This window comes from Pogoniulus pusillus, chromosome 7, assembly GCF_015220805.1.
Source record: "Pogoniulus pusillus isolate bPogPus1 chromosome 7, bPogPus1.pri, whole genome shotgun sequence".
Lineage (NCBI taxonomy): Eukaryota > Metazoa > Chordata > Aves > Piciformes > Lybiidae > Pogoniulus > Pogoniulus pusillus.
Window position 1 is genome coordinate 37885849 of NC_087270.1, and position 13923 is coordinate 37899771.

General features: G+C 54.5%; 1 protein-coding gene across 11 annotated transcripts in view; it reads right to left on the minus strand.

Annotated features, from left to right (window-relative positions):
- The window catches only part of PTK2B (protein tyrosine kinase 2 beta), a 77266-nt gene that overhangs the window by 26158 nt on the left and 37185 nt on the right, over positions 1–13923 (minus strand). The window contains exon 1 of one of the 11 annotated variants that reach the window (XM_064146603.1): positions 8627–8715. The exons of 9 other annotated variants lie outside the window; for them this stretch is intronic. Coding sequence is in view for 1 of the 2 variants with exons in the window: in XM_064146601.1 (XP_064002671.1) it covers positions 5410–5414 (5 nt within the window). In the remaining variant the exon portion in view is untranslated. Of the gene's footprint in view, positions 1–5409; positions 5430–8626; positions 8716–13923 lie in introns of those variants that run through there. One more of the 11 variants, XM_064146601.1, reaches the window with a different exon arrangement.

Below are 13923 nucleotides of genomic sequence, written 5' to 3' on the forward strand. Positions count from 1 at the left end.
CAAGGAAAGGCAGAGATGGGGACAGTCAGGACATCCCAGGGTGGGGGAGAGATGGAAATGGAGGAGTCTAGATCTGGAGTCACTGTATGGGGTCAGGGAGAGTGATTTCCCATTGGAATGGGCTGCCCAGGGAGGTGGTGGAGGCACTGTCCCTGGAGGTGTTGAAGCAAAGCCTGGCTGAGGCACTTAGTGCCACGGTCTGGTTGACTGGATAGGGCTGGGTGCTAGGTTGGACTGGATGATCTTGGAGGTCTCTTCCAACCTGGTTGATTCTATGATTCTAAGACAGTGATGGGGACAGTCAGGACATCCCAGAGTGGGTGGGTGGGGGAGAGATGGAAATGGAGGAGTCTAGAGCTGGAGTCATTGTGTGGGGTCAAAGGAACAGGGATAAGCAAGGAAAGGCAGTGATGGGGATAGTGAGGACATCTCAGGGTAGGTGGGGAAGGGAGAGATGGAAATGGAGGAGTCTAGAGATGAAGTCACTGTATGGGGTCAGGGGAATGGGGATAAGCAAGGAAAGGCAGTGATGGGGATAGTGAGGACATCCCAGGGTAGGTGGGGAAGGGAGAGACGGAAATGGAGGAATCAAGAGATGGAGTCACTGTATGGGGTCAAAGGAACAGGGATAAGCAAGGAAAGGCAGTGATGGGGATAGTGAGGACATCTCAGGGTAGGTGGGGAAGGGAGAGATGGAAATGGAAGAGTCTAGAGATGGAGTCACTGTATGGGGTCAGGGGAATGGGGATAAGCAAGGAAAGGCAGTGATGGGGATAGTGAGGACATCTCAGGGTAGGTGGGGAAGGGAGAGATGGAAATGGAGGAGTCTAGAGCTGGAGAGAGAAAATAAAGCTCCTCTGAGCAGTGCTTTGTGTCCTCCAGACCTATGCTTCTGTGTCCTTGTCACCTCCTCTGTGTCCTTTTCACCCCAAGGACAATACTCCTGTGTCCTTTGCCACTTCCAGGGCAATACCTTGTGTCCTAAGCAAAGTTCAGTCCCTAGGCTGCTTCTGAGATGGAGCTTGGCTCTTGAGTTAATGATTAAACAGCTGAGAAGCTGTTTGCAATTGGAGTGTTGCAGCTCTGGTGTGCACCACGCTGGGTTGGAACATGACAAGGTCCCATTGTGGCTCTGGGGTCCCTGAGAAGTGAGCCTGTGTGAATTTCCTGAGATTCATAAGGCCAAGCTCTGCCCCTGGGTCAGAGCAGTGCCTGGTAGCAATCCAGGCTGAGGGATAAAGCCCTGCTTAGCAAGAAGAAGGACTTGGAGCTGCTGGTGGGTGAAAGGCTGGACAGGAGGCCACAATGTGCACTCACAGCCCAGAAGGCAACCACCTCCTGGGCTGCATCCAAAGCAGCATGGGCAGTAGGTGGAGAGGATTCTGCCCCTCTGCTCCACTCTGGTTGCTCCCCACCTGCAGTGCTGGGTCCAGCACTGGGGTGCTCAGCACAGGAGGGACATGGACCTGCTGGAGTGGGGGCAGCACTGGGGTGCTCAGCACAGGAGAGACATGGACTTGTTGGAGTGGGGGCAGCATTGGGGTGCTCAGCACAGGAGAGACACGGACCTGCTGGAGTGGGGGCAGCATTGGGGTGCTCAGAACAGGAGAGACATGGACCTGTTGGAGTGGGACCAACATTGGGGTGCTCAGCACAGGAGAGACACGGACCTGCTGGAGTGGGGGCAGCATTGGGGTGCTCAGAACAGGAGAGACATGGACCTGTTGGAGTGGGACCAACATTGGGGTGCTCAGCACAGGAGAGACACGGACCTGCTGGAGTGGGGCCAGCACTGGGGTGCTCAGAACAGGAGAGACATGGACCTGTTGGAGTGGGGGCAGCATTGGGGTGCTCAGAACAGGAGAGACATGGACCTGTTGGAGTGGGACCAGCATTGGGGTGCTCAGCACAGGAGGGACATGGACTTGTTGGAGTGGGAGCAGCACTGGAGGGACATGGACCTGCTGGAGTGGGTCCAGAGGAGACTGCAAAAACAATCTAAAGGGCTTTAACCCTTTGTTGTGAGGACAGGCTGAGAGAGTTGGGGTTTTTCAGCCTAGAGAAGAGAAGGGCATAGGAAGACCTCGTTGTGGCCTTTCAGTACATAAAGAGGCCTGTAAGGAAGATGACTTTCCATCAGATCCTGCTGTGACAGGACAAGGGGGTTGGTTTTAAACTAAAAGAGGGGAGCTTCAGACTAGAGAGAACAAAAACATTGTTTATGCTGAGGGTGGTGAGATCCTGGACCAGGTTGCCCAGGGAGATGGTAGAAGCTCCATCCCTGGAAGCATTCCAGGTCAGGTTGGACTAGGCTTTACAGAATCAGAGAGTCACAGAATCTCTTAGCTTGGCAAAGCCCTTCAAGCTCCTTGAGTCCAATCATTAGTTTCACTCTGACAAGTCCTTGACTAACCCAAATCCCTCAGCACAACATCTCACCACCATGAACCACTATGGTTGGAAAGGACCACCAGGATCAGCCAGTCCAGGATGCTTTAATTAAAGATGTCCCTGCAGGGGGGCTGGACCAGATGATCTTTAAAGGTCCCTTTCCCACCCAAAACCATTTTTGATGACTCTGTGACCTGAGCAAGGCAGCAGAGCTGAGCTGGGACAGCCTCAGCTCCATCAGCAAGCCCATCCACACCGATGGGCACGTGCTTCTGAGCTCAGAGGTATTTTCACACCAGGGTTTGGGGGTTCATTTTCTTTGCTCTGCAGCATTGTCTCAGGCTCAGCACTGAGCTGGGACAGCCTCAGCTCTGTCAGCAAGCTCAGCCACAGTGATGAGCACATGCCTCTGAGCTCAGAGGTGTTTTCACACCAGGGTTTGGGGTTTCGTTTTCTTTGCTCTGCAGCATTGTCTCAGGCTCAGCACACAGGGAGGATCTGGCAGCAACCCACATCCTCTGCAGAACACTCCTATGCTCTCTGCAGGTGATCACAGAGTCACTGAATTAAGCAGGTTGGAAAAGACCTTCATGATCACCCAGTCCAACCTATTACCTAATGAACTAAACCATGGCACTAAGTACTTCATCCTGCCTCCTTTAAACACCTCCAGGGATGGCGACTCCACCACCTCCCTGGGCAGCCCAGCTCCCTTCCTCATACTCCAAGGACTGGCCAAAGCAGGGACAACCAGGCCAGTCCTCCCTGTCCCTGTGTCAGGAAAGCTGAGGACATGCCTGCAAGTGACATGATGGACACCACATCCCTGAGCAATGCTAGCCCAGAGATGACATCCATGCTGGGGCCACTGAGCACCAGGCTGTGCCAGACAAGAGTTTCCTGCTCAAGCAGACTCAACCAGCAAAGAGGGTCAAAGCAAAACCAGTAGCCCTCTGGCCCAGCTCAGCAGCTTGTGCAGAGATGCTTCACTGCTGGCTTTGCCACAGCTCTTGCTGCTCTGCACAAGCAGCTGGGACCCAAATAGCTTCTCCTCCCAGAAAGACCTACAATAAATCATTGAATCACAGAACAGTTTGGGTGGGAAGAGACTTTTAAAGACCCTCTAGTCCAGCTCCCTGCCCTGAGGAGGGACACCTTCACCTAGATCAGGTGGCACAGAGCCCCATTCTACCTAACCTGGAATGTTTCCAGGGACAGGGCTTCTACCACCTGTCTGAGAAACACGGGCCAGGGTCTCAGCACACTCAGTTTCCTCCTCCTCTCTAGCCAAAATCTTGCCTCTTTTAGTTTAAAACCATCATTCCTTGTCCTGTCACAACAGGCCTTGCCTTGGCTCCTCTGGATTTCAGAGTGACCTTCCCAGGTGGATGCCAAGGTGGGGATAAGTGTCCAAGCCAGTCCCTGGAGGCACACTCTGTTGAGAGAGGTGATGCCTAACTTGGGAAGCATGCTGCCATTTCTCAGGGCACACAGACCAAAGGTATCCTTGCTCTGGCAAGGAGGGCACCTCTGCTTACCCACTTTGTCTTCATTTTCTGCTTCCTTCCTCCAGCCCCATTGTCACAACATCATAGAATCAGAGAATCAAGCAGGTTGGAAGAGACCTCCAAGCTCAGCCAGTCCAACCTAGCACCCAGCCCTGCCCAACCAACCAGACCATGGCACTAAGTGCCTCAGCCAGGCTTGGCTTCAACACCTCCAGGCACAGAGACTCCACCACCTCCCTGGGCAGCCCATTCCAATGCCAATCACTCTCTCTGACAACAACTTCCTAACAACATCCAGCCTAGACCTCCCCTGACACAACTTGACACTCTGTCCCCTTCTTCTCTTGCTGCTTGCCTGGCAGAAGAGCCCAACCCCACCTGGCTACAGCCTCCCTTCAGGGAGTTGCAGACAGCAATGAGGTCAGCCCTGAGCCTCCTCTTCTGCAGGCTGCACACCCCCAGCTCCCTCAGCCTCTCCTCACAGGGCTCTGCTCCAGGCCCCTCACCAGCTTCCTTGCCCTTCTCTGGACACCTTCCAGCACCTCAACATCTCTCTTGAATTGAGGGGCCCAGAACTGGACACAGTACATGTCCCATCATGCTCTCATTGAGCACACAGGGACAGGACCAGGGCTGGCTGTCCCCTCTGTGTCCCTGAATTGATAAATGATGATGCTGTGGAACAGGATGCAGGGAGCATCCCAAAGATTACATCTCACAGAGGGAACCCTGCAGCTTCTCCAGCCACCATGGCTGGAGAAGGACAAGGCTGGAGGCAACCACCATGAACAAGGCCACATCCTACATTTCCTTGTGCCCTCAAGCCCAGCAGGGACCCAAGGGATGGCTTCAGACACTCCTGTGGTGTTAAGCCCCTACGTGCCCCTCCTTTTGTGTGTCCCTTGCCTGAGCTAAGATGTTTGACCAAAACACAGCCAGGAAGGGCAGGGAAGGCACTGCCTGCACTGAGAGCAGCACATCCCCAGGACCATTTGGCTGGCAGGGATGTGCCCCATATGAACCTGGCCCTACTCTGCCTCTTGGGCTTCAGAGCAGGAGAAGGTTCCACAGGCAGACTCACCTCCCCCTACCCACTCACATGTCCCACGGGTGCCTGGCTCTGTCCCCAGCAGGGACAGCCACGACACAGACTCAGTCACACATGGCATCACGAGGAGCCCACCAAAGCTTGCACCACTTTCCCCACCCCAACACCCTCCTTGCTGCAGCCTCTCTCTGTCCCTCAGCAGCCTCTCCACCGCCTGGGAGTGCTACCCCAAGAACTTCTGGTGGCAGCTCACAGCCACCTCCTCCACACCCCCCTGGTACAGCCACAAAGCAGGAAGTCTTCCCAGGCATCCTCACGCTCTTGGAAGTGTTTGGGGCCTCAGCTGCTGGCTCCTCAAGCTCCAGCACGACACCACACTTGGCCTGCTGGCCACGGCCACCCCACGAAGTCCCTTCCCCAACTCAGCACGACAATGTGCTGCTGGCTCAGCCTTCCACTCACCTCATGGAGGTGAGGCTCTTGGGTCCCACCGCTCACAGCCTGAAGGCAGCCAGGGCAGGGCGTGAAGGAGGCAAGCAGCACTTGCAGCGAGGTGGCTGTCCCCACGCTGTGGCTGTCCCCACGCTGTGGCTGTCCCCTCTGTCCCCACGCTGAGCCTGCGCTGACGGAGCCCTGAGCTTCCTGCTGAGGCTGACAAGTGAGGGCAGAGGCATTTGCATAGCACCCAGGCGCTTGGGTGCACAGCACCCACGTGAGCCTTGGCATACAGATGGGGAAGCTGAGGAACAGCTCACCCAGCCACTCAGGGCCCTCCCAGCCTGGGTGAGCTGTTCCTCAGCCTCCCCACTCGTATGCCAAGGCTCAGAGGTGCAGGCAGTGAGCCCAGCAAGCAGCCTGCACCCCACTCCTCTGCAACACCCAAAGTCCAGGTCTCAGAGGCCTCCCAGCCTGGGTGAGCTGACCCTCAGCCTCCCCACTCGTATGCCAAGGCTCAGAGGTGCAAGCAGTGAGCCCAGCAAGCAGCCTGCATCCCACTCCTCTGCTACCCCCAAACCCCAGGTCTCAGGGGCCTCCCAGCCTGGGTGAGCTGACCCTCACCTTCCCCATCTGTATGCCAAGGCTCAGAGACGCAGGCAGTGAGCCCAGCAAGCAGCCTGCATCCCACTCCTCTGCTACCCCGAAAACCCAGGTCCCACTGAGAGATGCCACTGCCCTCTAAGTACCTGTGCTGGCTGGCAGAAGGTTGCCCCATGGATGCCCCCTCTCTGGAGGTGTTCAAGGGTGTCCCATGGATGCCTGCTCTCTGGAGGTGTTCAAGGGTGCCCCATGGATGCCCCCTCTCTGGAGGTGTTCAAGGGTGTCCCATGGATGCCTGCTCTCTGGAGGAGTTCAAGGTTGCCCCATGGATGCCTACTCTCTGGACGTGTTCCAGACCAGGTTGGATGAGGCTTTGAGCACCCTGGTCTATTGGAAGGTGTTTCTGCCCATGTCAGGGGGCTGGAACCAGATGAGCTTTAAGGTCCCTTCCTACCCAACCCATTCTATGAATGCCAATCCAGGATCCAGGGGATGGGGACAGTGCTGACCTGTGACTCACCCCAGCCACCCAGGAGGGTCTCCAGTTGCTAAACTGGCCTGTGGGCTCCATTATCCCTCACGTCAGGACACCACACATCCTTTCCTGAACCATCCTGTCCTTTCTAAGGTGGATCCTGGCTCCATCCAAGGAAAAATGAGCCCTGAGAGTAAGCCAGGGAGTCCAGCCTGAGTCATTCCATTTCCTCACCGGCAGGGATAGGGAAGGCAGGGCTGCCTGCTCTGCCTCCAGCCCTTCCCCTATCTATGCAGGTATTTATATGACTCATCACATTGTTGCTGGTTCCAGGGGAACAGACAGGCTCTCACCCTGGCTGGCACCCACAGCATCCTCCCCCAGCCCTGCTCTGGTACCAAATCCAGTGATTTTCCAACATGAAACTGGGAGTGGGGATGAAGGCTCTCCAAAAGATCACCCACTGTGGTCTGACTACCCCCACCACACTCCCAGACTTAACTCTTCTTCCTCCTATCTACCCCAAAATCTGCCTTGCCTAGCTCCCATCCATCACTCCAGGTCTAGGAGCAGGTTTTGGCCTCCCCACCACAGATCCTGGATAGGGATCAAGGGCCTGGCAACACAAAAACATGCCTCAGGGTGCTGCCAGGACCTCCATGATGGCTGGGAGCCAAGATTCAGTGAGACCTCACCCTCTGCTTGTGGTGTGTAATGCAGACTGTCCTATCTCCTGGCATACCTCATTTCTGACCTCCATCCCCTCTTCCCCTGGTCCTGCCCATCCAGGGCATCTCTCCCCTTTCTCATCAGTGTGGGTTCATCCATGAGGGACTTCACCCATTCCCAGCACATTCCTGGCACATGCATGATGCTGTCAGCATGGCAGTGGGATGTGATGGCCCTTGGAAGTGGGATTTCAAATGGGATGGCAGTTGGGAGTGTGGTTCAGTGGTGGGAGTTGCCTGGGAGTCACCAGAACAGTCCTACCACCCTGGGCAGGCAGCACTGGGGCTCCTCACATGATGTCCCCACAGAGTTTTGCAAAGCAAAGGAAGTGACACAGGCTCTGGTCAGCAAGGTCAGGCCACCTGGGATGTGACTGAAGCAGAGGTGTTGCCTCCTCTGCTAAGGGCACCCAAAGCACCACCCACTGCTGGCACCCCATGCCCTGGTGCAGCAGCTTCCCATGACAGCCAAAACCACCTCACACAGACAGCAAGAGTCACCCAGACCTCCTCAGTCCCATGTCTGTGACACCTCTCTTTCTACAGCACCAGTCCAAGAGCCCTCGTCCTGCCTCCTGTAGGGGTTTATCCTCCTCCCAGTCAGGCACCTCTCTTTTCAGACTGGATAACATCAGCATGGTCAGCTCTGGGTGCAAGGCTGGGCATGGACCCACATCCCATCCTCCCCCATTTCTCATCTCCCCCTGCATCCCATCACTCCTCACACCCCATCTCCCCTTGCATCCCATTGCTCCCCACATCCCGTTTATTCACTCATCCCATAACCCCTGTGTCTCATCTCTCCTTGCATCTTGTTTCCCCCTGCATCCTACTTTCCCTGCATCCCATCTCCTCCTGCATCCCATTGCTCCCCACATCCCACCTCCTCATGCATCCCATCATTGCCCACATCCCATCTCTCATTGCATCCCATCTCCTCCTGCATTCCACTGCTCTCCATATCCCACCTCTCCCTGCATCCCATCTCCCCATGCATCACATTGCTCACCATATCCCATCTCTCCCTGCATCCCAGGTCCTCCTGCATCCCACCTCCTCCTGCAGCCCACCTCCTCCTGCAGCCCATTGCCCCCCACATCCCATCTCTCCCTGCATCCCACCTCTCCCTGCATCCTGCTGCTTCCCACATCCCACCTCTCCTGCATCCCACCTCCCCATGCATCCCACTGCTCCCCATATCCCACTGCTCCCCATATCCCACCTCTCCCTGCATTCCACCTCCTCCTGCATCCCACTGCTCCCCACATCCCATCTCCCCATGCATCCCACCTCTCCCCACATCCCATCGCTCCCCACTTACCATCACTCCCCACATCCCCCTTCCACCCACATCCCATTTCTCCTTGCACCCCAGCTCCCCTTCTAGCCCATTTCCCCTGCATCCCACGTCCCCTCCCATCCCATCTCCCGTGCTGACCTCCCGACCTGCCCCCGGGCAGCGCCGATCCGGCCCGCAGCAGCGCCGGCGCTCCTGGGGAATCGGGAATGACACCAGGAGCGCTGCTGCCAAAGCCCACGCGAGGCAGCTCAGCTGGAGGGGGTGACTCAGGCACCAGGGGAAAAGATCTCCCTGTTCCCGGCAGAGAGCGGAGCTGTTTATCTGGAGCTAGGCATGGGATGAGGAAGGACCATCTGGGAAAGAGTGGCTCTGGCAAGCTGCCAGCAGACCAGTCCTTGAGGGGCCGAGATGCTAGAAGCATAGGATCATAGAATCAGCCAGGTTGGAAGAGACCTCCAAGCTCAGGCAGGCCAACCTAGCACCCAGCCCTGGCCAAGCAACCAGACCATGGCACTAAGTGCCTCAGCCAGGCTTGGCTTCAACACCTCCAGGCACAGAGACTCCACCACCTCCCTGGGCAGCCCATTCCAATGCCAATCACTCTCTCTGACAACAACTTCCTCCTCACATCCAGCCTAGACCTCCCCTTCTGTCCCCTTCTTCTCTTGCTGCTTGCCCAGCAGAAGAGCCCAACCCCACCTGGCTGCAGCCTCCCTTCAGGCAGCTGCAGACAGCAATGAGGTCAGCCCTGAGCCTCCTCTTCTGCAGGCTGCACACCCCCAGCTCCCTCAGCCTCTCCTCACAGGGCTGTGCTCCAGGCCCCTCACCAGCTTCCTTGCCCTTCTCTGGACACCTTCCAGCACCTCAACATCTCTCTCGAGTTGAGAAGCCCAGAACTGGACACAGCACTCAAGCTGTGGCCTGAGCAGTGCTGAGTCCAGTGGCAGAATAACCTCCACCACTGCCTTGGGCAGCCTGTCCTAGGCCTTGACAGTGCCTTTGTGTAAGAAATTCTTCTTTGTGTCCAACCTAAACTTCACATGGCTCAACTTGAGGCCATTTCCTCTTGTTCTTATCATTCAGCACAAGGTTTTTCTCTTCTACATCCACAACCAAATGTGAATCCAGCATCGCTCCAGCCATGAACAATGAGACTGTGCTAGAAGGAGAAGGGTCAAATATGCCAACAGTCTGCAAGAGCTCCTAAATTCATGACTAGAGAGCTCTGCAAGCCCTTTTGGACAGCTGTAGGAGGGATTCTAGAGGTGCTTCATGCTCTAGGATGATGCGGGAGGACAGGACTGAAGCAACCAAAGGGCTGGAGTCGGCTGGCAGGGCTCAACCTTTCCCTAGCAAACCAAAGCATCCAAGCTCACACAACGCCATCAGGCTAAAAATAAGCCCAGAGCAGCACTGAAAGCCACCCCTGAGGGAAGGGAATCAGCTTCCTGGGAACAGGGTGGGCGTATTTCCCCGTAACCTTTCTGCAGGAGAAGGAAGTGGAGCGGGCGAGGGCTTGCAGCAGCAGCACGCTTGGCACGTCAGGAAGGCTGCTGGAGGTCCTGGTCGCTAAGCATTCCGGTCGCCAAGCAACCCAAGAGATGCTGCTCCTGCTTCCTTTTGGGAAGGAAAACAGAGGGGCTGGGGTAGAAACTCCTGTTGGGGTTCTGGAGTCCTCATCCCTGGAGGGATTGGAAAGAGGTGCTGACCGACGTGGTTTAGTGGTGACCTGGGAGTGCTGGGTTCATGCTTGGACTCCGTCATCTTACAGGTCTCTCCCAACCAAAACTGCTCCATGGCCTTAAAGGTCTCTTCAAACCAAAAGCACTCCATGACATTAAAGGTCTCTTCAAACCAAAAGCACTCCATGACATTAAAGGTCTCTTCAAACCAAAAGCACTTCATGACATTAAGGGTCTCTTCCAACCAAAAGCACTCCATGACATTAAGGGTCTCTTCAAACCAAAAGCACTCCATGACATTAAAGGTCTCTTCAAACCAAAAGCACTCCATGACATTAAGGGTCTCTTCAAACCAAAACCACTCCATGATCTTAAAGATCTCTTCCAGTCAAAACTGTTCCATGATCTTAAAGATTTCTCCCAGCCAAAACCACTCCATGATCTTAAAGGACTCTTCCAACCAAAACCACTCCATGATCTTAAAGATTTCTCCCAACCAAAAGCACTCCATGACATTAAAGGTCTCTTCCAACCGAAAGCACTCCATGACATTAAAGGTCTCTTCAAACCAAAACCACTCCATGATCTTAAAGATTTCTCCCAACCAAAAGCACTCCATGACATTAAAGGTCTCTTCCAACCAAAACCACTCCATGACATTAAAGGTCTCTTCCAACCAAAACCACTCCATGATCTTAAAGATCTCTTCCAGTCAAAACTGTTCCATGATCTTAAAGATTTCTTCCAACCAAAACCACTCCATGATCTTAAAGGTCTCTTCCAACCAAAACCACTCCATGACATTAAAGGTCTCTTCCAACCAAAACCACTCCATGACATTAAAGGTCTCTCCCAACCAAAACCACTCCATGATCTTAAAGGTCTCTTCCAACCAAAACCACTCCATGACATTAAAGGTCTCTCCCAACCAAAACCACTCCATGATCTTAAAGGTCTCTTCCAACCAAAACCACTCCATGATCTTAAAGATTTCTCCCAACCAAAACCACTCCATGACATTAAAGGTCTCTTCAAACCAAAACTGCTCCATGATCTTACAGATCTCTTCCAACCAAAACCACTCCATGATCTTAAAGATCTCTCCCAGCCAAATCTGCTCCATGACCTTAAAGATCAATTCCAACCAAAACCACTCCATGATCTTAAAGGTATCTTCCAGCCAAAATCACTCCATGACTCTCTGTGTGAAGCTTGAGGGAGCTGGCACTGGGCACTGGCTGCAGGATGTGGCCAGCACCACCATTCCAAGGTCCCTGCTGCAAGCAGGGGACCCTTTTCTGGGTGCACTTACACCAATCCCACTGAGCTTCCTGAAGAAGACTCATCCCCTCCCAAACTCTTTGAGATGGACTTTAATTGGGGCCTGTTGTGACAGGACAAAGAGTGATGACCTTAAACTAAACAGAGGAGAGATTCAGACTACACAGAAGGAATGGTTTATGTGGAGGGTGATGAGATCCTGGCCCAGGTTGCCCAGAGAGGTGGTGGATGCCTCAACTCTGGCAACACTCCAGGTCATGTAGGACCAGGGCCACAGGGTTCTGAGTAACCTGATATAGCTGAAGATCATAGAAACATTGAATGTCAGAACAGTTTGGACAGGAAAGTCCCTTGAAAGGTCATCTAGTCCAATCCTGTTGCAGTGAGCAGGGTCATCTCCAACTAGCTCCATCCAACCTGACCTGGAATTCTTCCAGGGCTGGCCATCTGAGATGTCTCAGCTCACTGAAAACAGGGATTGAGAGGCCCCCTCCCACTCAAACCATTCCATGGCTGTATGAAAACTCCTGGCTAGGTAGAAATACCCCAGGAGGGTGCCAGGCTTCAGCTCCTCCAGCTCTCATCCTGCACCTTTTCCCTGCACCAAATGGGAATTTCAAGCTCCAGCTGCTTCTCCACAGCCTGGAAAAGCCCTTGATAATTCCCAAGGGACCTTACCTGAGCTTGGGGGTGGGGGAAATTAATTGCTGTCATTTAATTAAGCCTTTTATATCCTTGCTCATCAATCATTTCTAGCTTACAGGCTTACACAAAACCAAACTAGAAGAGTTTTACCCTTTGCAAAGCTTTCTTGGGAAGAATGACTTGAAACATCCTTTTTTTAACATGGAAAAAACCCTAAAGGAGCCTCTGAGGTACCTCCAACTCTCTGCTCGCTTGGTCTGAGCAGCAATTCATAGAATCATAGAATCATAGAATTAACCAGGTTGGAAGAGACCTCCAAGCTCAGCCACTCCAACCTAGCACCCAGCCCTATCCAATCAACCAGACCATGGCACTGAGTGCCTAAGCCAGGCTTTTCTTGAAGACCCCCAGGGACGGTGCCTCCACCACCTCCCTGGGCAGCCCATTCCAATGCCAATCACTCTCTCTGTCAAGAACTTCTTCCTAACATCCAGCCTAGACCTACCCTGGCACAACTTGAGACTGTGTCCCCTTGTTCTATTGCTGGTTGCCTGGGAGAAGAGGCCACCCCCCACCTGGCTACAATGCCCCTTCAGGTAGTTGTAGACAGTAATAAGATCACCCCTGAGCCTCCTCTTCTCCAGGCTAAACAGGCCCAGCTCCCTCAACCTCTCCTCATAGGATTTGTGCTCCAGGCCCCTCACCAGCTTTGTTGCCCTTCTCTGGACACCTTCCAGCACCTCAACATCTCTCTTGAATTGAGGAGCCCAGAACTGGACACAGCACTCAAGGTGTGGCCTGAGCAGTGCTGAGTCCAGGGGCAGAATAACCTCCCTTGTCCTGCTGGCCACACTGCTCCTGAGCCAGGCCAGGATGCCATTGGCTCTCCTGCCCACCTGGGCACACTGCTGCTTCATCTTCAGCTCCTCTCTACCAGCACCCCCAGGTCCCTTTCCTCCTGGCTGCTCTCAGCCACTCTGTCCCCAGCCTGTAGTGCTGCTTGGGGTTGTTGTAGCCAAAGTGCAGAACCCTGCACTTGGCCTTGTTCAGTCTCATCCCATTGGCCTCTGCCCACCCATCCAGCCTGGCCAGGTCCCTCTGCAGGGCTCTCCTACCCTCCAACAGCTCCACACCTGCTCCTAGCTTGGTGTCATCTGCAAACTTACCGATGCTGGACTCAATCCCCTGGTCCAGGTCATCAATAAAGACATTGAACAGGACTGGGCTCAGCACTGATCCTTGGGGAACAATTGTACCAGCTCAGGTCAAAACAGACTGCTTGTTCCCCTGGAGCTCCCCCAAACTGGGTGATTTCTAGAGCTGTTTGCACTGCGAGCCCCAGCGAGCACACCGCAGGAGGAGAAGGGTTTGGAGATGGAGCAGGGAAGGAATCTCTCTTGTGCTTCAGCCTTTGGAGAGAAAACCAGGCTGCAAAACGTCCCAGCTTCTGCCAGGTGGAAATTCCCAGCCCCAGCAGGGCCCCACGGGGACAGGCCAGAGCCTGGCAACACATACAGGTATTTGGCCTCCGGCTGCAGCAGCAGGAGGTGAAGGCAAAGCCCTTTCTTCCTCCTCCTCTCCTTCCTCCTCTACCTCTATTTCTTCCTGCTGAGGAGAGAGACTTCAATCACCTCTCCTAGCCCTGAAGCCTGACTCCCCTGCTGCCTGGAACCCCCTTGCCTGGGATGCAGCAAGCTCCAGCTGGAAGGGGGAAGGAAAAGTCTCCAAGCCCTGGATGGGGAAGAGATCATTTCCTCTGCTTATGCAGGGTGCTGCATGGGGCAGAGCAAGGCAAGGGCAGAGGGGTGTGCGGTGTGGCAAGGTATG